We start from the raw sequence: 26,006 nt of genomic DNA, 5'->3' as shown, positions 1-26,006 counted from the left end.
CAGGAGCCAGATTAGGAGAGACCTTGGGTTCTTCCCTGGAGGCAAGGGAAGACTCTAAGAGGTTTTAGGCAACAGAGCAATATAGTCAGATCTGCATTTTGGAAGGATCGCTCTGGCTTTAGGAAAGGACAGGACTTGGACAAGAGTGGAAACAGCCTGATGAGCTAGGAGGCCGGCCCAGTAATGCAGATCAGGGCTGATGAGTTTCTGAAACGCAGGAACAGCTGCAGTAATTAGTGGAGGATTTAGGAGGTACAATATGTAAGACACGATGACAGACTGTGTCTGATACGAGAGACTGCACCAGTCAATAACCAATCGCTCGAGTAATGGGGTGCATGACAAGACCCTTGCTGATATGGGGAACACAGGAGAAGCAAGGGTTTTTTTTTTTAAACTTTAAAAAAAAATTTTTTTTTTAAGTAATCTCTACATCCAACACAGGGCTCAAACCCATGACCGTGAGATCAACAGTCACATGCTCTTCCAACTGAACCAGCCTGGCGCTCCAGAAGAAGTGGGTTTTAAGAAGGGGGACAAGAGACTGATTCCCCAATCCTGCACACATGGGGCTGGAAGGGTCAGCAGGACATCCAGGCGATGGCCATCACAGAGACATGTGGACAAGTCCAGAGGGAAAGAAGTCTGGACTGGAAATGTTGAGTCATCGGCCCCCAAACAATGGATTAAAGCAGAACAGGGACAAACATGACAAAAATGCTTAAAATGAGCCATCGTTCAGGCAGGCTGGAATATTCATAATGGAACAGAACTATGAAACAAACATTAGTAAGCTACAAAGTGGAGACGGGGGTTACATAAGAACTCTGCACTTCCTGTGCTTGATTTGCTGTGACCCTAAACCTGCTTTAGAACGAAAGTCTAGTAACAAAAAGAGTAACTTTCACTGAGGTGTAAGACCTAGACTTTCGGGAAAGACACATTTAAAACTGGAGCTTTGGGGGGAGCGCCTGGGTGGCTCAGTTAGTTAAGCCTCGGACTCTTGATTTCAGCTCAGGGTATGATCTCAGGGTCTTCGGACTGAGCCCCACGTTCGGCTCCATGCTCAGCAGGGAGTCTGCTTCTCTCCTTCTCCCTCTCTCTCTGCCCCTCCTCCCACTCTCTCTCTAAAATAAATATATAAATCTTTTTTTAAAAAAACTAGGGATTTTTTTTTCCCTCTCATAAACAAGAGGGGGGACACCCAGGTGACTCAGTAGGATAAGCATCTGACTCTTAATTTTGGCTCCGGTCATGATCTCAGAGTCCTGGGATCCAGCCCGAAGTCGGGCTCTATAGAGTCTACTTGGGATTCTCTCTACTTCTTCCTCTGCCCCTCTAACTTGTGTGCTCGCTCTCTCTCTATTTCTCTGTCTCTCTCTCTCTCGATCTCAAATAAAACCTTTAAAAAAATTTTTTTAATTTTCAATTTCAAGGGCGCCTGGCTGGCTCAGTCGATAGAGCATGGGACTCTTTATCTCCGGGCTGTGAGTTCAAGCCCCATGATCGGTATAGCGATTACTTAAAAATAAAATATTTGGGGCACCTGGGTGGCTCAGTGGGTTAAAGTCTCTGCCTTCAGCTCAGGTCATGATCCCAGGGTCCTGGGATCGAGCCCCACATTGGGCTCTCTGCTCGGCAGGGAACCTGCTTCCCCCACCCCCTCTGCCTGCCTCTCTGCCTACTTGTGATCTCTGTCTGTCAAATAATAAATAAAATCTTAAAATAAAATAAAATAAAATCTTTCCGGGCACCTGGGTGGCTCAGTCAGTGAAGCATCTGCCTTTGGCTCAGGCCATGATCCCGGAGTCCCAGGACCAAGACCTGCATCAGGCTCCCTGCTCAGCGGGGAGTCCACTTCTCCCTCTGCCCCGCACCCCACTTGCGTTCTCTCTCTCTCTCAAATAAATAAAATCTTAAAAAAAAAAAATCTTTAAGTCCAATTTGAGAGGGTCATAAATCCAGAGTTAAGTGGCAGTGAGAACCAGAGCAGGGAAGAGGACTGAGTGTGAGACTCACGAATAGGTGAAAGAAAAGAGGTTAAAATTAAATCAATGAATTACTCAGATTACAAATAGACACAAATGGGGATGGCTGTCCAATCAGGACTCCCCCAGACGGCCACGTGTGTGCTCCCCTCTCCCTTCATGAGAAACGTCTCGTCCTCTGCTGTACACTGAATGGTTACATCCTCCCAAACTCACGGGGAAACCCCGCCCTCAATGTGAGCGACTTAGCAGGTGAGGCACTGGGGAGGTGATTAGGTCACAAGGGCGGAGCCCTCACGAGGGGATTAGTGCCCTCATAAAAGAGACCCCAGAGAGACCCTCTCGCCCCTTCCGCCACGTAAAGGGGCAGAGAAAAGACAGCCATATATGAACCAGAAACCAGGCCCTCACCAGACACTGCCACTGCCAGCGCCCTGATCTTGGACTTCCAGCCTCCAGAACCGTAAGAAATAAACACCTGTTGTTTATGGGCGCCTGGGTGGCTCAGTGGGTTAAGCGTCTGCCTTCAGCTCAGGCCATGATCCCAGAGTCCTGGGATCGAGCCCTGCACTGGGCTCTCTGTTCAGCAGGGAATCTGCTTCTCCCTCTGCCTGCTGCTCCCCCCACTTATGTGCTCTAGCGCTCTCGCTCGCTCGCTCTCTCTCCCTGACAAATAAATAAATAAAATCTTTAAAAAAAAAAAAAAAAACCAACCTGTTGTTTATAAGCCAGGCACGATATTCTGTTGTCACAGTCCAAACACAGTCTCTTCCTAGTGTTAATACGGGTTCCAAATGAGAACTGCTCTCTTTCTTCAAGACCTCGCCCTCCCAACACACCCTGATTAGTAGTGGATGAAGAGCTGATGTCAGGAGGACCCAAGCCCTGCCCTGGGTTCTTCAAACTAGTGTTGCCGGACAAAAGCTTGGAGGGTGCAGTTCAAGACCCACCTGCGGCCACAAGCCCTGCGGCTGGAGGAGGCTTATGTCAAAGAACAGAGCTAACGTGAGAGAGAACTGGAAGGAGACAGAGTCCCAGAAGGATGTGTAGTCTACCCTACAGCATGTACATGATGTGCATTTTACTTTATGCTAAACAGGGTACATACTTCCTACAGTTACTGTAGGAATTAAAATAAATAATGAATATAAAGGCATTCTATAAACCCTAAAATAAAATACTCAAATAATGAATCATGGCACACTACATCCAAAACCAATAAAGTACTTTAGGGTGACTAACATAACCTAATAAAAAAATAAAGAGATCGTTTTTAAATTTTACCAAGGATTCTTGGACCTAAAGGCAAGTGGGTTTAGGTAGAAAACTTGTGGGTTATCGATAAAGGCTTGCTGAGGGGGAGGCTGGCAGAAACTTGTGAGAACTCTGGACCTATTTTTAGACTGACAGCGGAGTCTGCTTCTACCCCATTCTCTTTAGGAGTGAAGCCTTTCCTTCTTTTTTTTTTAAGATTTTATTTATTTTTTATTTGACAGAGATCACAAGTAGGCAAAGAGAGAGAGGAGGAAGCAGGCTCCCCACTGAGCAGAGCGCCCGGTATGGGGCTCGATCCCAGGACCCCGGGATCATGACCTGAGCCGAAGGCAGAGGCTTTAACCCACTGAGCCACCCAGGTGCCCCAAAGCCTTTCCTTCTTCTTCAAATAGACACATTCCCAGAATCATTATTATACTTACCAGGCTTGACCCAGCTTGCCTTTTTACTTTTTTTCCTCTTAAATGAAATTGAAAGCACCCTACCTTTGCCAGCACTTCAAGCAAAATCTGCTTTATTCTGTCCTGGACTCTAGGTGGACCTGGTCTCATCATCCTTGTCTCTCTGACTTTTTCCTTAATGTCATACTCTCTGGTCTCACATAGGAAATCTCTAGATGCAAGGCCCTCGGGCTAAGCGAATGAAAGCCTGGAATACTGGCCCACCTCCCAAGCCGTCAGGGGCTGCAGAGTGAAAATCAGGATGAGGACACTATTAGAAACACAGAAGGCGGGACGCCTGGGTGGCTCAGTTGGTTAAGCGGCTGCCTTCGGCTCAGGTCATGATCCCAGCGTCCTGGGATCGAGTCCCACATCGGGCTCCTTGCTTGGCGGGGAGCCTGCTTCTCCCTCTGCCTCTGCCTGCCTCTGTCTGCCTGTGCTTGCTTTCGCTTCTCTCTCTATGACAAATAAATAAATAAAATCTTTAAAAAAAAAAAAAGAAAGAAAGAAAGAAACACAGAAGGCCACGTGGCAGCTCTCTGGCTGAGGTAAGGCCCCGGTCTTCAGCCTGCCATTCCTCGGAGAGCAAGGCTGTCCCGCAGCTAGGTCCAAGGACAAGGAATTATACAGGAAGACAACAAAGCTGAGAGGAGAGAAAACTAGAACCAGTGCCCGCAGAATCCATAGGAAAACAAGTACAGGCAGGGTTTGGGGATATCCGTCTGCTGATAAATCAGGGATTTTATGTTAGCTAATTTTTTTTCATATTTCATTTTATTTACTGTTTATAAGTTTTATTTATTCATCTATTTTTAAGTCATCTCTTACACCCAACATGGGACTCAAATTGACGACCCTGATATCAAGAGTAACACACTCTTCTGACTGAGCCAGACACACACCCCTGTTAGCTATTTATTAAATCACTTATTGCCTATAGGGCGCCTGGGTGGCTCAGTTAAGCGTCTGCCTTCAGCTCAGGTCATGATCTTAGGGTCCTGGGATCGAGCCCAGGCTTGATCACTTCAGGCTCCACGCTCAACAGGGAATCTCTTCTCCCTCTCCCTTGGTGCTCTCTCTCTGTCGCCCTCAAATCAATAAATAAAATCTAAAAAAAAAAAAAATCAGTTACTCCCTGTATTTGAAAAAATGGTTTATCCCAAACACGACACCTGTAAAAAAAAAAAAAAAAATCCTCTAAAGATAATTCTATATTCTAATTAAATCATTCTTAAGTAAAACTTCCTGATTATTTTATCATACATTCTCCTTCCTTAATTCCTTCAAAATGCTTAGTGATTTGCTCATCACAAAAAGCCCACAAAATTAGCATTTTTAAAGAAAATGCATTATCAAGGAGGAGAACTTCAGCTAGTGCTTGTATAATTACATTTACAATGTTTTTCATTATACGGTAATTTTAGAATCTTTATTTTGCTACCATGTGGATCCTCCTAGAACACATGGGCTTTGTTAAACTAATAGCTATTCTCAAATTTAATAGCCATTTGGAGCAATAAATACCTTGTAGGCCAGAGCTTTATAACCACCAAACAGCTGGGTGGCCCTCAAACAATCCCATCTGATTGGTCAGTCATGTTTTTTCAGAAAATGAAATCCTACAGTTCAGACCCTGTATTTCCATCCCTCGCGCCCATCAGATTCCGCATGCAAACCAGACGTACTGGATTTTTTGATCCCCGTTCCTGTTTACTTATCCTGAACCTAAACAGGTGCTTGCCACACTGTGTAGTTAGAGCAAATCCATAACCTCACATGAACGACTACTTTCCTTAGCTTTTTTAGCAAAAAAAAAAGTGTGTGTGTGTGTGTATACATACAGCACACGGAATACAGAAAATGATCCTATGTGGTGTTATACGGTGACAGATGGGAGCTATGCTTGTGGGAAGCACAGCATAGCCCAAAGAAGTGTCCAATCGCTATGCTGTGCATCTGAAACTAACATAATACTGTGTGTCAACTAGACTCAAATACAAAATTTTGTAAAGTTGTTTTTTCAAGGGACGCCTGGGTGGCTCAGTCAGTGAAGTGTTTGCCTTCGGCTCAGGTCTCGATCCCAGATCGAGCCCCATATCCGAGCCCCACATCCGAGCTCCCTGCTCAGCAAGAAAACCTGATTCTCCCTCTGTCTGCTGCTCTCCCTACTTGTGCTCTCTGACAAATAAGTAAAATCTTTTTTAAAAAAGTTGTGTTTTTTATGATTTTACTTTTAAATAATCTCTATATCCACCATGGGGTCCAGACTCACAACTCTTGAGATCGAGAGTCCGATGCTCTTCCAACTGAGCCAGCCAGGTGCCCCAAATACAGAATTTTTCAAATACACACATTCATTTATACTCAGGACCTCTCAAGGCCTTATGGTAGGAGAGAGGAGACTGGCTGGGTAACCATGGGTAAGAATATAGCTTTCTACTGAAAGCACTATTATAAGAATTATGATCATCATGAGTATTATTATGACATTGCGCTAAGTACTTTCCATACATTAGGTTCTATTTTTATCCTCGTTTCAAAACTGGAGAAATTGACGGTGGTAGGCAAGATAATGAGTCCCCAAAGATGTCCACATCTTAATCCTTGAAAATTATAAATGTTATTTTATAAGGCAAAAGGGACTTTGTAAATATGATTAAGTTAAGGATCTTGAGATGGGGAGATAATTCTGGATTATTGGGGTGGAACAATGTAATCACGAGGATCCTTATTAAACAGAGAGGGAGGGGCACCTGGGTGGCTCAGTGGGTTAAGCCACTGCCTTCGGCTCAGGTCATGATCTCCAGGTCTGCTCGGCAGGGAGCCTGCTTCCCTCTCTCTCTTCCCTCTCTCTCTCTGCCTGCCTCTCAGTCTACTTGTGATTTTTCTCTGTCAAATAAATAAATAAAATCTTTAAAAAAAAAAACAGAGAGGGAGGCAGGAGAGTCAGAGGAGTTGTGACACTAGAAGCAGAGGTCCATGATACAAGGTCATGAGCCAAGGAATATGGGCAGCCTCTAGAACCTGGAAAAGTCAAGAAAATGGATTCTCTTCTAGAACGTCCAGAAGGAATACTGCCCTGCTAATAACACACCTTTCTTCTTAGCCCAGTGAGACTTATTTTGGAATTCTGATCCCAGAACTGTTAATAGAACACATCTGTGTTGTTTTGAGTTTGTGGTTTGTAGTTGTTACAGCAGCTGTTGGGTGCTAATACACTGAGAACTTCTAGTTTGGAAGTAGCAGAATGAAGAACCCAGGTTCTCCTGACTGCAGAGCCAGACTCTTAAACAGGCTATGGCTGGAAAACAAAAAGAACATGCATTTTTTTCATTTTAGCTCTCCTTCCTCTGGAGAAACTCCTAATGGATAGAAAAGGGAGCAACAGGAAGAATTTGGAGAAGCATGGCAAAGATTGTACAAGGATCAGTTTCAAGGCTGAGAGTCTAAACCTGAAACCTACAGCAAAGGTGACAAACCTGAATGCCTACCATGTGTTAGGGGGACAATGTAAACATGTGAAGTAGGCAGGTTTAATTGAAAGACAGCCTGAATGAGGAAGCAAATGACAACTCACACTCTCCCTAGATGATGAGGAGTAATGGGAAATGGTGGGGATTCTGGTGAACTGAAAAGCATCAGGTGCTGGGAGAGGGATGGCACTCACTAGTCAGTTTTAGCTGAATGTAAGACAGAAAGGTGGGCTTTGCCAAGTCACTGATTTCTCAAAATAAGCCAGAAATCCAGATTTGCGTGAAACTTGAGGATTTTTAAAGATGGGAAACAAGTTCAAAGTTTGCTGAAACAAACTAGACACATCTTAGTGTTTCGACACATCTGTCTAAACAAAACACATCTTTGGACTACCAGTTTGCATAATGTTTCATGTATCTGAATGCAGGCCAATATCCATACTATATAGTCTTCTGTGATCGCTGGCTAGGAGAATCTTGAGGGGACAGATTGCTGGAGAAATTTTAACTCGAACGGCCACAGGGACTTAAGATCAGGTTGCATGTATTCGAGTGTGAACATACACATAGGTATAGAAAGTCCTTTTTTTCTATATGCAGATATTTGTCTAAAGGTTTCGAGAAAATCCACTTTAAAACTAGCATTTAAATGAACCACCTGCCACCTATCATAAGGCGTTTCCAACATACTTATACGACAGCGAAGATCACTCAAGACCACCGAGCTTTTCCATTTCTGTTTGGGGATACTATATTTCTAAATTCTTTGCTGTGCTGCTTTAAGAATCTCTAATCTGTATGGTTATATAAACATGAAAAAGCACAATTTCTATTTTTTCCACAATCAAACCCTACATTTTACAACTATAAATCGTTTTTGAGAGCCTGTCGAAAAAGTAAGGGGATGTGGGCAAAGGTCAGCCTTAATTTGTTTGTATTTTTATAAAAAGAAAAAGAAAGACGGCATAAGAGAGGAAACAGCATTGCTTTTTAAAAGCTTCTTGCAGGTTTTTTTTTTTTTGGAGTGTCAACATGTGACTGCTTAAAGGCACCTCAGTAAGATGAACACGCTAACCACCTTCAACAGGACTTGGAGCCATTTCTCTAGTCACTGCACAGGGCCACTCCCCAGCCTGCCCCAGCCCTCCCCAGCCATCCCCCAGCCTGCCCCAGCCCTCTGCGACAGCTCTTACTGGTTCTTCAAGTTAATGGGCACAGAATTAACCAGCTCTTTCCTTTCCCACCTAGAGATGATTTACTCCCTTCTCAAGCCTACCCTCAAATTCTCTCGTTACACGGCCCTTACAGCAGTCAGAACGCCAGTAACAACAAAAGGCATAAACCTGATGCATCGTTTCAGTACAAGAGTCTGGAAATTAACCTAATTTAAATCCTTTGTGCGGCATCTAAGAGAGGCGGTTCATACACCTTATACGCACTTGTCGGTTACTCTAGGTATTTCTATGAAAATGTTTTCTCATTTTCTACCTCAGGGCAGAACAGTCCTGGGAGATATTCCTTCCTAGAGGTTTTGCCCTTCTTGTCTGTTCTCTTCCCCTCCCTCTCAATGGCCACAGTCATCGTGATTTCCACTGAGTGACCCGTTTAATCCTCTCTTTGGACTTTAGATCCACTGTCCCATCCTTTCAGGTGAAACCTATTCATAGCCTCCAAAATCAGCCCAGCTCCAGAGATCCCACAAGGTCAAACCATGGTGTCATCAGCAAGTTTCAAATTTTTCACTCTGGTCACGCCCACACATGTAAACAGAGCCAATGTATCTTCTACTATAGTTCTAGGTCTTGAACTTAATCCAATAAATTTCATTTCAAGATATGTATTCCTAGGGGCCACTTAAAGTAATTCATTGCAGAGAAAAATGGAGGACAGAAACAATGTAAAAGAAACATATGCTCTTGCTTGAGGTCCAAACGAATGTCACCTGCGTAATAGTCCAGTATGAACACATCCTACCTTCTCTAACTAGACTCAGCGCCTTTTCACCTCAGTAGCCATGCATGGTTTCCTTGGTAACCTGTATCTTGTGTAGCACAGCAGCAGACTAGATAGGTCTATTCAGTTAGAACTCGTGTGCTGTATTTACATGTGTGCATATTAACATATGTGCATACAGACAGAACTAAGTTTGGCACTGAGAAAACATCTATGTATATAAAGGAATTAGGAACTTCCAGAAAGTTTAAGTCAGTTTCTTTTGATAACAAAAGTACCAATGTCAGTTGCACCCAATACCGCTAAACACATACACAGGCATTTCCTGTGCACTAGAAATTGTCTGTCTAAAGTCTGAAACTATTTACTCCCAAGTACAAAATCATGCGTAGAGCTGAAGATACAATTTTGTCAATAGAAAAAGATTCACATCTTCAACTGCAATTTTTAAAATATCATTCTGTCCTAAAAGCTTTTTAATCATTCACTTACCCAGTGATATTAACTCTCATCCAGCAAAAATAAAACTCATACTGGTTTAGTTGCCTTATCTTACTTTTGATTCCAAATGTCATTTTTTTTCCTAAGGCTGATTTTTACTTTGTTTTTGTATGTTGCCTCGGTTTTTTTTAAATGAGCAAGTGTTATATTTTAAATGGTAACATCAATAATGTTAAGTTTTCAAAGAAAAAGAGTGGCATTTAAAAGATGACCAGTTATTAAGTTAGCCAATGTTCTTTCACATTTCCCAAAAGTACATCTAAATATCACTTTAGAAATTTGCTGGGAATTTAGCATACAAGTGAACCAACGAAGGGAAAAAAAATAATTACAAAAGAGTTTGAAACCTCTCTGAAAGAAGAGGTTTCTAAATCCTAATCTACAACAAAAAGCAAGTCACTTTTTTTCCCTTAAAAAAAAAAAAAAAGTTGTCAACAGGCTAGAATCCTGCATCTTTAAAGTTGGAATCTGAAGAACAGATGAAATCTGAAATATCTCAAATCATTAGACTTAAAATTTTTCACTTGAACGGTAAGTAATACCCATGAATGCCTTTTCAGATGCTGATGAAGTCGGCTCCAGACCTGTCCATGAAAACATCCTCGCCTTGACCACAGTGAAAGAGAGATGAATCCTTTTGTTAGCTATTATTTTAACTAGCGATTTAAAGCTAGTCTGCCCAACGATTCAAAACTGTTCATATGGTCTGACACAAATAACCTCACTAATGAGGCTTCTTCACCAACTGAATCACATTCAGGTTTCTGAAATCACGTTCAACCTCCTGGACTCCCTCACATTTCCCTGTCAATATCACAGTAATCACATCAAGGCAATTCATGCAAATACACATCTCCATTCTCTCCATCTGTCCTTAAAAGCCCCATTCAGCCTCAGTCTGTGCTATAGCACCATGCTGCAGCATCCCTGCACTTGAACTTGGGAATACAGGCTTTCCAGGACTGCAGGCAGAGCCCTTACCGCATTCCTTCTGAACCTCATCTTGCCTCTCGGGGGAGTTGCTTCTGCCATCTCGCCTATACACAAGAACACTCTTCTTTTCCAATTGTCAATGCAACATTGATGAAATATGAGCTGCTTCTGGGGTAGTGTTTAAAAGCGGCAGCCAAAAATCTCTGTCACACAAAGCTACCGTGGCTGCTTCCATTACCGTGGTGGCGGTGGCGGCTCGCAGAAACCCCACTACCCCTGATAAGTCAGCTGACAGAGCCTTCCCGGCTGCTCATTGTAATTCACAGGGGACACATTCCCCCAATTACTTAGCCAGATTGAGCCTCATGGATTAGCTCGGGAGGATCAGGCATGTCCTAAGAGTGGAGGAAGGAAAAAAAAAAAAAAAAAAACACACTCTCCTCCTAGGGGCTTGCTGGGACTGGCTTTCTCCTCTGCGCAGTTTGCTTTTTAAGGTGGAATGCTAAGAATCTTTGTGAAGGTAGTATTAACTGATACCGCTATTCCTGTCCTACAATACCCGGCCCTATAACTTAAAATACACTTCAGGATTTGGGTTTTTTAAATATTATTATTAAATTCTATTCGGAGTTTAAGCCTTGTGAAAAGTCAACAGTTTATGAAATTTTGATAATAATCCAGAAAGAACACACCAACTTTTTCCTGGGGTACCTGGGTGGCTCAGTCTGTTGAGCCACAAGCTCTTGGTTTCAGCTCAGGTTATGATCTCAGGGTCCAGGGTCCTGGGATTGAGCCCCATTTGGGCTCAGGCTCAGCACAGAGTCTGCTTCATCCGAAGATTTTGCTCTCTCTCCCTCTCCCCCTCCTCCTGCTCATGCTAGCTCTCTCTCTCTCAAATAAACAAAAGCTCTTTTTTAAAAATTATTTATTTATTTGAGAGAGAGAGAGAGGGAGACAGTGAGAGAGGGGACACAAGCAGGGAGAAGGAGAGAGGGGGAAGCAGGCTCCCTGCCAAGCGGGGAGCCCGATGTGGACTCGATCCCAGGACCCTGGAATCATGACCTGAGCCAAAGGCAGACGCTTAACGACTGAGCCCCCAGGCAATAAAAGCTCTGTTTAAACAATTTTGTTTCCAATCATTAATTATGAAGTATACCCTAACTGCATAGTTTATTTTGGAATTTACAAATTAAGGTCTTTAAGTTGAGTTGTATAATTATTTCAAAGATACTTGTTCAAAGTAATATGCCGAAGACAGTTACAGCTATCTATACAGGGACAATCTGGACCAGAAATCCTTTCTGAATGCAACTCTTGCTCTTGAAATTAGCTTGCATTCAGTATTTATCTTTAATGCAAACTGTGCCCACTGGCTAGTTATAGTAGAGATGTAATTAATGTATTCTTGAGCACGGGCATAGAAACTATACCACGAATAGAAACATTTAACCTGTTAAAAGGAAACAGCGCTAATCTACGTGTCACCCTCACCAGTGCGTCCATCTTGCCTCGCACCAGCAGTCTGGCAGTTAAGAGAATGAGGGGACCCTGAGTGCCAAGCTCTGGGCTGAATATGGTCCATGAAAGACCATCCCTAGGGAAACAGAAAGGGGACCTTCGCCTCCCAAGAAACAAATCACTATTACTCTGTTGACCCTCAACTAACAGGATCAAGACCAAATCTTATCTTTCTCTTTTAGAAGAAAAACAAGGCTGTTCCAAGTGGCCTATTTGATTAATAGAAATAAAACCTTAACAAGAAATGAATGCCATGTGGCCAATGGTCACTCAATAAAAATTAATTTAATCAAGCAGAGAGTTTGGGCCAAAAGAAAAAAGCTGGACTGTGTAATAAAAAAAGTTTTATTATAACAAGTGTTTTATTTAGTATAAAAGAATCGTGAACCAAAATCTCAACAAGCCCAAGGATGGATGTTAAAAGGCCAGAGCGAGGTAAATAAATAGCTTTTACTTAACTTTGCCCCATTGACACAGCTCAACAGTGTACGCTTGGCAGACGCACTCTCTCCAAAGGAATTTTACCTTTTTCTAAAAAAACACTGAATGTATTTGTTTACCCACAAGTCATCTGGAAAACAATCGAAAGCAACAGGTGGAAAAAGCACCAAATGAAGTTCGTGAAAATTCAGTTCTTGCTTCGCCACGTTTTGCTCTGTCATCACCAAACCCTCCCCTAAGTGTGTATATTAATGTCGTTCCCTCATCTACAGGACAATTACAATACCAGTGTGAAAGGCAACGATATGTTCCAGGAAGTCAAGGTTTTGCTATTTTATTTTAGTAACCTGCGTGCATTTCCTGTTAACTCTTCTCCCCACTGCTTACTGTTACACGCTTCTGCTAGAGAAACAAATGAAAAAACCACTTTGATTTGCTCAAGATGAAGAACAATTTGGGCTGGGTATGAAGAGTAATGATCGCATCCGTCGTACCCTGTGAGCGTATTTCTTAGGCTCAGCAGCTGGGTTAGTGGAGCAAATAGAACACTGGCAAAAGATTTTTGTCTTGCTTTCATGACCAAATCAACTGCCTCGGGAGAGAGTGGCCTCCCATGTCGGTCAAGGAGACAGAATTTCTGATGATTGATGATGTTGGGTTCTCAAAGGAAAAAAATATATGGATTCCCAGCTACTCTGGTCTGATGGAAGAAGTCAGCCACGTGGTACTCCCGCCTTCCCGTCAGCTCAGTCATCTCCGGGTTCCTCGCCTCCCTCTTCTATGAACAAGTGTCAGACAAAGCCCCCATAACCCAGCTGAGCCGGACACCGTGAAAGATTATCTTGGCTGTGCGCAGGATTGCAGCTCTCGTATTTTCCTCGTAGGGACACTGTTTTCTCTGTCTGGGTCTTGGGAAGCTGGCGGCTAGATTCCGAAAGGGAGCTAAGTCATATTAGAGTTGAGTCACTTCCCTACTCTATCCCAGAGAGGGAAACGGTAAGAAAGACGCACATCAAAATGTTAAAAGGTGTTTATTTGTGGATGGATGAATTATGACTGCTACTTTAAACTTTCTTCTTTATGCTTTTCCATATACAGTGAGTATACAACAGAGCTATTTCCATTAAAAAAAAAAAAAACTCCCATAAAAACTCACCTTGCTCTGAAAGGCACAGAGAGCCAGGAGTCTCTTCTCACTCATAACTTGAACCACTAACTCTACTTATTCTTTCCCATTAGGTTTGATTTCGGATGAGTGGTTTAGCTTAATCCCCCCTACCAACCCTTCGGCGTACTTTCCCATCTCACCATCCTATCTTTTTTTACTGTTTCATTGTATACTTTTATTGTCCTCATTGCCCAATACCAAAATATTCTGTACTCCCACAAACAGAAAGCACTGTGTAAAACAAAAATAAAAAGCTGCTGAAGAGTGCATTGGTACTTACTGAGATTTTCTGGAGAGAAATTTTGAGGGAAGACCATGTATCCAGTCTTCGATCAAGTATAATGGTAAACCGAGAGTCAGATCCATTTTGCCTGCAAGATACGAGGAAATAATGGTCTTAGTAACTACCCAAATTTGCTAGGTTGTGCCCTTAATTCTGATTGTTTCATTACATTTGATGTCTTTTTTTTTTAAGATTTTGTTTATTTATTTGACAGAGAGAGAGATCACAAGTAGGCAGAGAGGCAGGCAGAGGGGGAAGGAGAAGCAGGCTCCCCGCTGAGCAGAGAGCACGATGAGATCATGACCTGAGCCAAAGGCAGAGTCTTAACCAACTGAGCCACCCAGGCGCCCCTACATCTGATGTCTTAACTAAAGATAAATTTGGATTGGGAAAGCTATCAAAAAGTGCTATGCTGGAAAACCAATTTAATTCCATGTTCTACTACTCAATATTTAAAATTTCTTTTTGGCACTAATATCATTCTTTTAAATAGTCAAGTGATAGCATAATGCAGCTAGGTCACTAAAATGAATGTGACATCCTGCAATCTTGGGTAGGAGAACACCTTACAGACAGCTGCCCTTTATCACATCAGATTTACCTTTCCGTGGCAACCCATCACGAGCCAGTGAGCCACCCATCCATTCATTCACTCAGAAAAACACCATTAAATATAGGTTTCTATCTCGTCTGCTCCTTGAGAAGGCAGTTTAATGAATAATAAAGCTTTTATTTGCCCTAAGAAGATCTAAAAGACTTTCAAGCTTTAAGGGATGCACTACAAATTCAGTTTCTGTGATAGGACTTCTGTTCACGCAACTCCATATTTTTACCGTTGTAGATTTGTGGCCTCTCAGTCTTCAGGGTTAATAAATAGAAAATGTTTCCTTTAAAAACTTTTGTATTCAACCTATAAGCACCTGGGTGGCTCAGTCAGTTAAGCGTCTGCCTTTGGCTCAGGTCATGGTCTCCCGGTCCTGGGACAGAGCCTCAGGAGCCCGCTTCTCCCTCTGCCTCTGCCCTTCCCCTCTGCTCGTGTTCTCTCTCCCTCTCTTTCTCTCTCTCTCTCTCTGTGTCCCTCAAATAAATAAATCTTTTTAAAAAATTAAATAAAAATTTTGTTTCAACCTAAATAAAATCTTCAAGGAAGCTTTTGAAACTTACCTTTTAAAGCATTCTAGTCTCAGATGACTTCTAATATCAAAAAGATCCTCCTAATAAATTGCAATATCAATTTTGAGTCTACTTAACATTTGATCTTCATATTTTACCCATGGAAGAAGAGCTACCCTCACTCTGGGCTAGTATGATTTCCTTTTAGACAAATCAAAGGCTTGAAGTATGATCATCATTTTCAACCTATGTTTTACTTCATGAAGACAAATATCTCCAGACTCTCAATTTTGTTTTCATAGATCCTCAGTATAATTTTTATAGCAATTTAGGTAGCTGTTGGTTTCCCCTTCTAAGTTTTATTTCTTATCTGCTCTGACAGTGAGTCTTGTAATCATAACAGTCACATTAAAAAGCTCTTTTCCTGTTATTACATTCAAATGGGTCTCTAACACATATCAAACTGAAAGAAATGTAATGAAATACTATACCTGGCAAGAGATGTCAAGTAAGTCAGCACTTTTGCTATCACTTCTTCTGGTATACATCTGAAATTACAATTTTCTGGGAAAGTAATGATCCAATCATTTTCCTTTCCACGGCCACCTAAAACCATTTAAAAAAAAAATCAAACAAATTAACAATTCATGTAACAGCAATGCAAGTAAGAGGATTTGAGAGGACAGTTTAGGGGCAATGTAACTTTTATAAGGATAATGGTCTCCACATAAATCAAAATGGCACCATGCCCTTAAGTTAAAAAAAAAAAAAAAAAGGTAGCCAAGGGGTGCCTAGGTGCTTCAGTCAGTAAAGTGTCTGACTCTTGACCTCAAGGTCTTGAGTTCAAGCCCCACACTGGGCATGGAGCTTACTTAAAAAAAAGAAGAAAGTAGTTGAGTAGTGTCTAAATGAAAACAGAATTTAAGAAAGAGAAAAAAGAGAGAGAGGGAGAGAAGGCAAACTGAGTGATTATACTCAGAAGAAATTTTCATGGAATTCATATAATTAAAAACACAGCTCACCCTTCATGCTGGACAACCAAGGGTACGGGGAAATAATGGTTTCTACACCAATGCTATGGGCCTCAGTTCAGACTGGGCAACTTGATATAATCAACCATTTACATCTATGATCAGCCTGAGGGAATACAGATATAAACTACAGGAAATAATTGCTGTTCTAGTGAATTTGTAGAAGAAACAACATAAGCTTTAACAGCAACAACAGTATAGGGCTCTTACTAATGCAAAGAAACAAGACCATGAATTCTCTATGGGCTAAAATTCAATGTGCAGATAATCACGTCAAAAAATGGGCAGAAGACATGAACAGACACTTTTCCAAAGAAGACATATAAATGGCTAACAGACACATAAAAAAATGTTCATCATCATTAGCCAACAGGGAGATTCAAATCAAAACCACATTGAGATACCACCTTACATCAGTCAGAATGGCCAAAATCAACAAGACAGCAAACAACAAGTGTTGGAGAGGATGTGGAGAAAGGGGAACCCTCTTACACCATTGGTGGGAAAGCAAGTTGGTGCAGCTACTTTGGAGAACAGTGTGGAGATTCCTCAAGAAATTAAAAATAGAGCTTCCCTATGACCCTGCAATTGCACTACTGGGTATTAACCCCAAAAGATACAGATGTAGTGAAAAGAAGAGCCATCTGTACCCCAATATTCATAGCAGCAATAGCCATGGTCCCAAACTGTGGAAAGAACCAAGATGCCCTTCAACGGATGAATGGATAAAGATGATGTGGTCCATATACACTATGGAGTATTATGCCTCCATCAGAAAGGATGAATACTGAACTTTTCTATCAGCATGGACGGGACTGGAAGAGATTATGCTGAGTGAAATAAGTCAAGCAGAGAGAGTCAATTATCATACAGTTTCGCTTATTTGTGGAGCATAAGGAATAACACGAAGGACATGGGGAGATGGAGAGGAAAAGGGAGTTGGGGGGAAATGGAGGGGGAGATGAACCATGAGAGACTATGGACTCTGAGAAACAAACTGAGGTTTTGGAGGGGCAGGAATGGGAGGTTGAGTGAGCCTGGTGGTGGGTATTGTGGAGGACACGTATTGCATGGAGCACTGAGTGTGGTGCATAAACAATGGATTCTGGGACACTGAAAAGAAATGTAAAAAATAAATTAAAAATTTTTAAAAATTCAGTCTGTACCTACTCGAGAGCCCTCTACAAAGCATGGAGGATAAAGAACATTGAGAGTGAAAGCCACCTAAGTACAGGGATGAGCCTTACATGCATTCAAGGCCCCACCCTACAGCTGGTCCAACAACTGGACAGAGTAGACAGTAAATATTTAGTGCTAAATGGAAGTAGAAGGATCATTTAATGAGGAAAGTTACAGGGTGGTCTTTGAATTTAGCTTGGCACTAGAAATTCTGTGGTCCATATATACACTGGAGTATTACTCAACCATCAGAAAGGATGAATACCCAGCTTTTGCATCAGCATGGATTGGACCAGAGATGATGCTGAGCAAACTAAGTCACACAGAGAAAGTCAGTTATCATACGGTTTCACTTACTTGTGGAAGATAAGGAATAGCATGGAGGACGTTAGAAAGAAATGATAAGCGAATTGGAAATCAGAGGGGGAGAGGAGAGAGACTGTGGACTCTGAGAAACAAACTGAGGGTTTCAGTGGGGAGGGGTAAGGGGTTGGGTGAGCCTGGTGGTGGGTATCAAGGAGGGCACGGATGGCACGGAGCACTGGGTGTGCTGCATAAACAATGACTCTTGGAACACTGCATCAAAAGCTAATGATGTATTTTGTGTGACTAACATAACACGATAAAATAAATAAACAAACAAACAAATAAATAAATAAATATGTAAGGTTATAAAAAAATTCAATGTACAATAAAAATATGTAAATGGCAGGGCACCTGGCTGGATCAGTTGGAAGAGCATGAGACTTTTTTTTTTTTAAGATTTTATTTATTTATTTATTTGACGGAGAGAGAGATCACAAGTAGGCAGAGAGAGAGGGAAGCAGACTCCCTGCTGAGCAGAGAGCCTGATGCGGGACTCGATCCCAGGATCCTGAGACCATGATCTGAGCTGAAGGCACAGGCTTAACCCACTGAGCCACCCAGGCGCCCCAAGCGTGACTCTTGATCTTAAGATTGTGAGTTCAAGCTCCATGTTGGGTGTAAAGGTTACTAAAAAAAAATTTTAACTTCAAAAAATAAGACAATGGCAAAGGAGATAAAGTGGACTGATAAAAATACTTAACCCCAAAGAAAGCAAAAATGGAGGGGAACAAAACAAAGAACTAAAGGGGTAAATAGAAAACAAATAGCAAGATGGTAGATTTAAACCCACTCATATGAAAAATCATATTAAATGTAAATAATCTTGACATCCCAATTAGTTAGAGATGATCAATTTGAATTAAAAAAAACTGAGATCCAACTATAAACTGTCTATAAGAAACACACTTTAATTTTTAATGTAATCTTATTTATTTATTAAGATTTTATTTATTTATTTGACAGAGAGGGAGAGATCACAAGTAGGCAGAGAGGCAGGAAGAGAGAGAGAGAGAGGGGAAGCAGGCTCCGTACTGAGCAGAGAGCCCGATGGGGGGCTCGATCCCAGGACTCTGGAATCATGACCTGAGCCGAAGGCAGAGGCTTAACCCAGTGAGCAGCCCAGGCGCCCCTTATTTTTATTTTTTTAAGTAAGTTCTACACTCTATATGGGACTTCAACTCGAAAGCCCAAAATCAAGAGTTGCATGCTCTACCAACTGAGCCAGCCAGCCACCCCAGAAACACAATTTAAATAGGAAGCACAAATGCATTAAAAGGAAAAGGACAGAAAAAGATATACCATGCTAGAATTAGTCAAAAGGAAGTTGTCTAATTTTAGACAAAATAGATTTCAGAGTCAGAAATATTACTACATACTAAGAAAATCATTTGATTATCAAACTGTAGTAAATTCATCAAGAGAATATAACAATCCTAAATGCTTATGTACCTGATAGCAGCTTTAAAATACATGAAACAAAAAATGGTAGAAGTGCAAGGAGAAACAGTCCAATCCACAACTTCAGTCAAAAATTTTTACCACTGGGGCGCCTGGGTGGCACAGTCAGTTAAGCATTTGACTCTTGGTTTTGGCTCAGGTCACAATCTCAGGGTACTGGGATCTAGCCTTAAGTCAGGCTCTGAGCTCAGTGAGAACTCTGCTTGAGATTCTCGTGCACTCTCAATCTCTCCCTCTGCCCCTCCCCCCACTCATGTACATGCTCGCTCGCTCTCTCTAAAATAAATAAATCGGGGGAACCTGTGTGGCTCAGTCAGTTAGGGAGTTGCCTTCAGCTCAAGTCATGATGCCAGGGTCCTGGGATTGAGCCCCGCATCAGGCTCCCTGCTCAGTGGAGAGCCTGTTTCTCCCTCTCCCTCTGCCTACTGCTCCCCTACTTGTGCTCTGTGTGTGTGTGTATGTGTGTCAAATAAATAAAAATCTTTTAAAAAATAAATAAAAGGGGCACCTAGGTGGATTAAGCCTCTGCCTTTGGCTCAGGTCATGATCTCAGGGTCCTGGGATCAAGCTCTGCATCGGGCTCTCTGCTCAGCAGGGAGCCTGCTTCCCACTCTTTCTCTGCCTGCCTCTCCGACTACTTGTGATCTCTGTCTGTCCAATAAATAAATAAAGTCTTTTAAAAATAAATAAATAAATCTTTTAAAGAGATTTTAATAAAAATAAAAAATAAATTTTACCACCCCTCTCTCAATAATTGATAGAACAAGGAGGCAGGAAATCTGCAAGGATACAGTACACCTGAGCAACAATTGTAACCAACATGACCTAATTGACACTAACAGAAGATTCCATCCAACAAAAGCAGAATACACATTCTTTCTTGGTGCACTTGGAAAAAAAAACAAATTCATTCACTGCCTTAATCTTTACCAAGAGAAACGTGACGGGGAGTCCCCATTCCCAAGTCATCTTCTTGATTCAAACTATTACATCAAATGATAAATCTTCTAAGCTTAGAGAACAGGATGAAGATTATCCTGAACAATGACAGCGTCTACCCAAGAGTTTCAAAGGAACTCGAAAGAGAAACTGTACAACTCTAAACCAAGACATACAGCAAAACATTAAACAAAGGGCTTCTATAGGTAGAATATGGCAGAGAACCAGTCATATGAATGTTACATAACAAGGGCAGTAGAGTGTGTGACTCTTAATCTTGAGATCATGAGCTTGTTGGGTATAGAGTTTACTTAAGATAAAGACATAAAAAACAAATAATATATAACATAAAACTTAACATATGTATATTATATTTAATATAACAGACTTTCCCAAGCAAGCTGGTAAGCACTCCAGTTAAAGACAGAACCAACTAGCACTTAGGAAAGCTTTATCTGTCAAAGGAAAGAATGCACATAGGTTCTTATAGGGGTAGATGATCATGGATGAATCTATAAACTCTTATTACCACTGAGTACCTACAAGTGCCCTGCTAGGTAGTAAATGTGTGAGAAAAGAATGAGAGGGGCTTATATTCCAAATTGGAAGGTTTTAATTATTTTTCCACCGGAAACCCTTTCTTCAGAAGAACCAATATGCTGAAGCATTTTGAAAATGATAACCAGAATCTTGGGAAAAAAATAAATAAATAAAGGGGGGGTGCCTGGGTGGCTCAACCATTAAGCGTCTGCCTTCGGCTCAGGTCATGATCAAGTTCCACATCGAGCTCCCTGCTCGGCGGGAAGCCTGCTTCTCCCTCTCCCATTCTCCCTGCTTGTGTTCCCTCTCTCGCTGTGCCTCTCTCTGTCAAATAAATAAAAATCTTTAAAAAAGAAAAAAAAAAAGAAAAGAATTACCAAAAGGAGATAAAGAAACTGTGGCAGAGGTCTGGATGGGGGGACAAGGCTTGAGGGTTGTTCTGTATGGAACACAGGTGGGGATTTGAGGAAATCTCAAGAGTGACAACATGTCACACATTGATAGCACTTATAAGAATAAAACATAAAGCTACATTAATTAAGTCACCACTAATTCACAATTACTGTTCATTATAATCATTAAAGCAGAGGCCAGACTGAAGTGTCCAATTAGGATCATCTATAAAGTAAATGCTTGTTTAGTAAACTGAGCATGCTGATACCACTTCAGGCGCAACAATTAAACTACATAAAAGGAGTGAGATCTGTTCTTCTCAACTCCGAAGAAGCATTCATTTTCATGCAGACAATGCAAACTCGTAAATTTCTTGTATCTGTTTGGTATAATAATGTTTAACGCTATAGTTCAAATTAATACCTGAAAGTCATTTGCTTGTCTTGAAGCAAAACTTTCCCTAGATTTCTGAATGAGTCTGAAAGAGAAGGAGGGTTTACCAGTTATCTCTCTAAGAAAAAGGAATGCTATTGAGCCGTCCCTCAGTGGATGAATGTAGTAGATACATGCAAGGGAATAGTATTAAGTCTTAAAAAGGGAGGAAATTCTGACATATACTGACCTATATAGCTTGGGTGGACCCTTCTAAGTGAAATAAGCCAGTTACAAAAAGACATGTGTGTGTGTGGCCACTTATATCATAAAGCCCACACTCATTTTGCTAAGAGGGTCATATATTTATCTGGTCGGAATACATGAAAAGTCTACTTACCAGACAAGAAGGCGATATCTTGCATTAAGAAATGACTGATGTCCTTTGCACAGAGAAGCAGCTCAGTTTCTATGACAAACGAGAAAGGGACAGAGGTGGCATGCACGTTAGAGCACAGCTAGAAACAGCCACATGATTTCTCATGATGCTAAAAGGCACCCTGGGGGGCCGCAGACGCACTGCTCATCTCTTTCCTCCTCCCAACTACACGGCAAGCAAATCGCACCCTTGAAAATATCACTGGGTAAGTAGGACCAGTGTCCATGTTCTCTGAACTTGAAGGTAGAACATAAACTACTCCCCGGAAAGCCAGGGACAAAGGTCCCACTTCCATAGGACATCCAGATTTATTTAAAGGGTATACTGTCACATAGAGACGTGGTGGCAGACTGTCTGCTACTTCTGATAATGCCTTTCATTCTACAAAGTTTATGATCAATTACAAAGCACTTCTCAGATCTTTTATATTATTGGATCCTTAAAATATCCCTGAAGAAGGTATTCTTATCCCGTCTTGGAAGTCAGGAGGAGAGTCAGAGAGAGTACAGTGGAGTGGTTAAGCGTGTTGCTTTGGAGGCAGACAGACACAGGTCCAAATCTCAGCCTGTTGCATTTACTGGCCATACAAACACGCCCGTGCCCTATAAACTGGGCACGATAATATCTACCTCACAGGGCTCTGTGCCAACAAACTGCAAAAGAATCGGCACACTAGTTGGTGTTCAGTCGACGGTAACGGACGAACTTGGCGTTGATTATCACGGGCAGAATAACGTGCACGCGCTGCTCGGTAAGTTTTAGTTGCCCCAGATCGCAAGTGCTGATCTGTAATGTTCCATTCCGGTGAACTCTACAGGGGCTGAAAATCAAAGTCTACTACCTGCCTCTGGTCGATGAGCAAGGATAACTTTTTAAAGAAAATGGGTCATTAAACAAGGCTATTTTGGATTGCTGGTTTTAATGCCTGTGGTTCCGCATCTCTTAGAGAAGCCAGATGGATGCTGCTTACCAGAAATAATCCTGCTCAAGGGCACGAGATAAACAAGTTCTCCGGGAGTCCACAGTAGACAGAGGAATGGGTTCCTGTTACAGAATGACGTGTCCCTCACCTAAATACTGATTTGAAAGGTAAAAACATTAAGTGACAGGGCGCCTCGGTGGCTCAGTGGGTTAAATAAAGTCTCTGCCTTCCGCTCAGGCCAGGATCCCAGGGTCCTGAGATCTGCCCCACATGGGGCGCTCTGCTCAGGAGGGAGCCTGCTTCCTCTTCTCTCTCTGCCTGCCCCTCTGCCTGCATGTGATCTGTCTGTTAAGTAAATAAATAAAATCATAAAAAAAATTAAGTGACATGTTTATTTTCCTAAGACACATGCCATTAAAAATCTGCAACTTGTCCGGACATAAAAATCAATTCCTAAAACTTGTCTTGTAGAGGCGCCTGGGTGGCTCAGTGAGTTAAAGCGTCTGTCTTCAGCTCTGGTCATGATCCTGGGGTCCTGGGATCGAGCCCCACATCAGGCTCCCTGCTCAGGGGAGAGTCTGCTTCTCCCTCGTCTCATTGTATTCTCTCTGTGTGTCAAATAAATAAAATCTTTCAAATAAAATAAAACTTTCTTGTAAGTGACAAGAAAGAGTAGACTCCTGACATTTGTGTTCACCTTTCTGGGCCTCCACGTCCACACTGCGGAACAGTTATTTTTTTAAACCCTGCAGGTCTCCTCAGCTAAAAGAATGGGTTTGTGGAAGCCACAAACGTGGGTCCCACACGGACACGCTTAGGTGTGGAGACGTGGAGAAGGGGTGAGAACGGGGATAATGCAGAGGTCTAGAAGTCTCTCTGCTCTTAGAGGCCTGCAAAAATGGCAATGCCCCGCGTGTGTCGCATCGCTTCCATGACACGGCATTAGACATTAAAACATTCCTAAATAATAAGACCGAAATTTCTCCCCTGTACTGATCAGAAGGAAGCTCTCTCGAGATCGAGCAGTGAGGCCTACGTCAGAGGGCCCGTCTGCAAGAACTAACATCTGCAGCTTGACGCCCTCCCATTACCACTCGGGCTCGCGCGTGACCACAGAGAGCGTGTCCTCCTGCCGTCCAATTCTTTAATCCAGTCATGTAGTAAGAGGCACCAGCACATAAAAATAAAAGGCCAAGGGCTGCAAGTGGAAGGACCTGGGCCTAGAGCCGACTCTGTGACCCTGAGCAAGACGCGCCCCACTGCATGCCTCACTGTCCCCCGTTCCAGAAGTGACTGTGATAATGGCAAATGCCTTCTCGGGCCCCTCACATTCTAGGAGATTCAAGAGCAGGTAACATCCAGAGTTATAAGGAAAACATACTGATGTTTCCATAGTAAAAGATCTCCCACGACTGTGCCAGAAAAGTCACACTTCCCTACTAATGAGAACGGAAGAGATGGTGGCTGAGAGAGGAGAGGTGGCTGCTTGCAGGAACGATCGAGTTCTGGACGGGAAGCGGACTGAAGGGCGGGCACACAGCGGAGGCAGAAGACACAGGGCTACCAGCGCGTAGCCGCAAACACAAGAGATGGTTGCTGAGAACAGAGAGAGAGAGAAGGGACTTTGGGGAGAAAGCGGACGCTGACCTTCTGGAATTTCCACACACATTTCCTCCTGAAATTTAAAAAAAAAAAAAAAAAGTGAGAACAAATAGGATCTGTAACGTTCCTCTAGCTGACCCTTTCAACTCTTTTACTCTGGGCATGAGAAATGAACAGCCTAGGTCGTGAAAATGGAATCAAGTTCACATTACAGCATGTTCCTAGGGGACCAGGTTCACATTGGACAAGAGGCCCATGTGGAAGTCAAAGGGATATGCGTTCTCACTTCGGACTAGTTGCTCAGCTGAGAAAGAGCTGACTGGGAAGCCAAAAAGAGGGCAGAGACTCAACAGTCATCTGACAAACACCCTAACCGCCCCCCCGCCCCCGATGGAGGAGCTCCTCAGCTCTGCGGCAGAACCCCGCACCTGCACAGGCGAGCACGATCAAGTACAAGCTGCAAACAAAAGACAAGGGCTTTGCCGACTCATTTAATCCACACGTATGATTGGGAAGCAAAAGAGACCAGCTTTCACTGCCTTGACCATCAATCAAACTCATCAGTAATATTTCTTCTTTTTTTTTTTTTTTAAGATTTTATTCATGTATTTGACAGAGAGAGATCACAGGTAGGCAGAGAGGCAGGCAGGCAGAGAGGGAGAAGCAGGCTCCCCGCTGAGCAGACAGCCCGAAGCGGGGCTCGATCCCAGGACCCTGGGATCATGACCTGAGCCGAAGGCAGAGGCTTAACCCACTGAGCCACCCAGGCGCCCCTAATATTTCTTCCTTTAAAAAAAATATATATATATATTTGTTTTAGAGAGAGAGGGAGCAAGCAAGCACAAGCGGGGGAGGGGCAGAGGCAGGGGAGAGAGAGAATCCCAATCCCATGCGGGGCTCAGTCTCGTGACCTCAGCCGAAACCAAGATTCAAACACTCCACCAACTGAGCCCCCCAGGCGTGCCGAATACCACTTTTTTTTTTTTTTTTAAACTAATACCTCCTTTATAGAAGATAGCTGTGCAGGGGTCCCTGGCCAGCTCAGTCAGCGGAGCTTGCGACTCTTGGTCTCAGGTCGTGATTTTGAGCCCCACATTGGGTGTAGAGATTACTTAAAAAACAAAAAGGAGTTGGGGCACCAGGGTGGGTTGGTCAGTGAGGTGTCTGACTCTTGGTTCCAGCTTGGGTGCCGTTCTCAATGTTGTGAGATCAGGCCCTGCACTGGGCTCACACTCAGCACAGAATCTTCTGGAGATTCATTCTCTCTCTCTCTCTCTCTCTCCCCCCCTCTGTCCCTCCCACTCATAGTCTCAAATAAATTAATGAATTTTTTTTTTTAAAAAAGGATTTGTACAGGGGACCCTGGGTGGCTCAGTGGGTTAAAGCCTCTGCCTTCAGCTCAGGTCATGATCCCAGGGTCCTGGGATCAAGCCCCGCATCGGCCTCTCTGCTCAGCAGCGAACCTGCTTCCCTTCCTCTCTCTCTGCCTGCCTCTCTGCCTACTTGTCTGTCAAATAAATTTTAAAAAATCTTTGAAAGAAGAAAGAAAAAAGAAAGGATTTGTGCAAATGAGGAAACAAGCTCAGAATTCTAATATGAAGAATTTAAAAGTCCAAAAGTGTGCGGAAATCAAGAGCATAGTTTGGATGGATGGTTCACAGAGGAGGAAGGGTTACCCA

At 42.6% G+C, this 26,006-nt stretch overlaps 1 protein-coding gene across 7 annotated transcripts in view; it reads right to left on the bottom strand.

Annotated features, from left to right (window-relative positions):
- The window catches only part of MCF2 (MCF.2 cell line derived transforming sequence), a 103,019-nt gene that overhangs the window by 52,151 nt on the left and 24,862 nt on the right, over nucleotides 1–26,006 (bottom strand). For all 7 annotated transcript variants that reach the window (XM_045068159.1, XM_045068155.1, XM_045068156.1 and 4 more), the window contains exons 2-4: nucleotides 21,765–21,833; nucleotides 15,578–15,692; nucleotides 13,971–14,061 (exon numbers count right to left, since the gene is read on the bottom strand). In XM_045068159.1, coding sequence (XP_044924094.1) covers nucleotides 13,971–14,061; nucleotides 15,578–15,692; nucleotides 21,765–21,789 — 231 coding nt within the window. In that variant the 5' untranslated portion in view covers nucleotides 21,790–21,833. The remainder of the gene's footprint in view (nucleotides 1–13,970; nucleotides 14,062–15,577; nucleotides 15,693–21,764; nucleotides 21,834–26,006) is intronic.

The sequence above is a fragment of the Mustela putorius genome, unplaced genomic scaffold, assembly GCF_011764305.1.
Source record: "Mustela putorius furo isolate JIRA1106 unplaced genomic scaffold, ASM1176430v1.1 tig00003899_pilon_pilon_pilon, whole genome shotgun sequence".
Classification (NCBI taxonomy): Eukaryota; Metazoa; Chordata; class Mammalia; order Carnivora; family Mustelidae; genus Mustela; species Mustela putorius.
The sequence above is the reverse complement of the archived record's forward strand: the minus strand, read 5'-3'. Positions and strand labels throughout refer to the sequence as shown.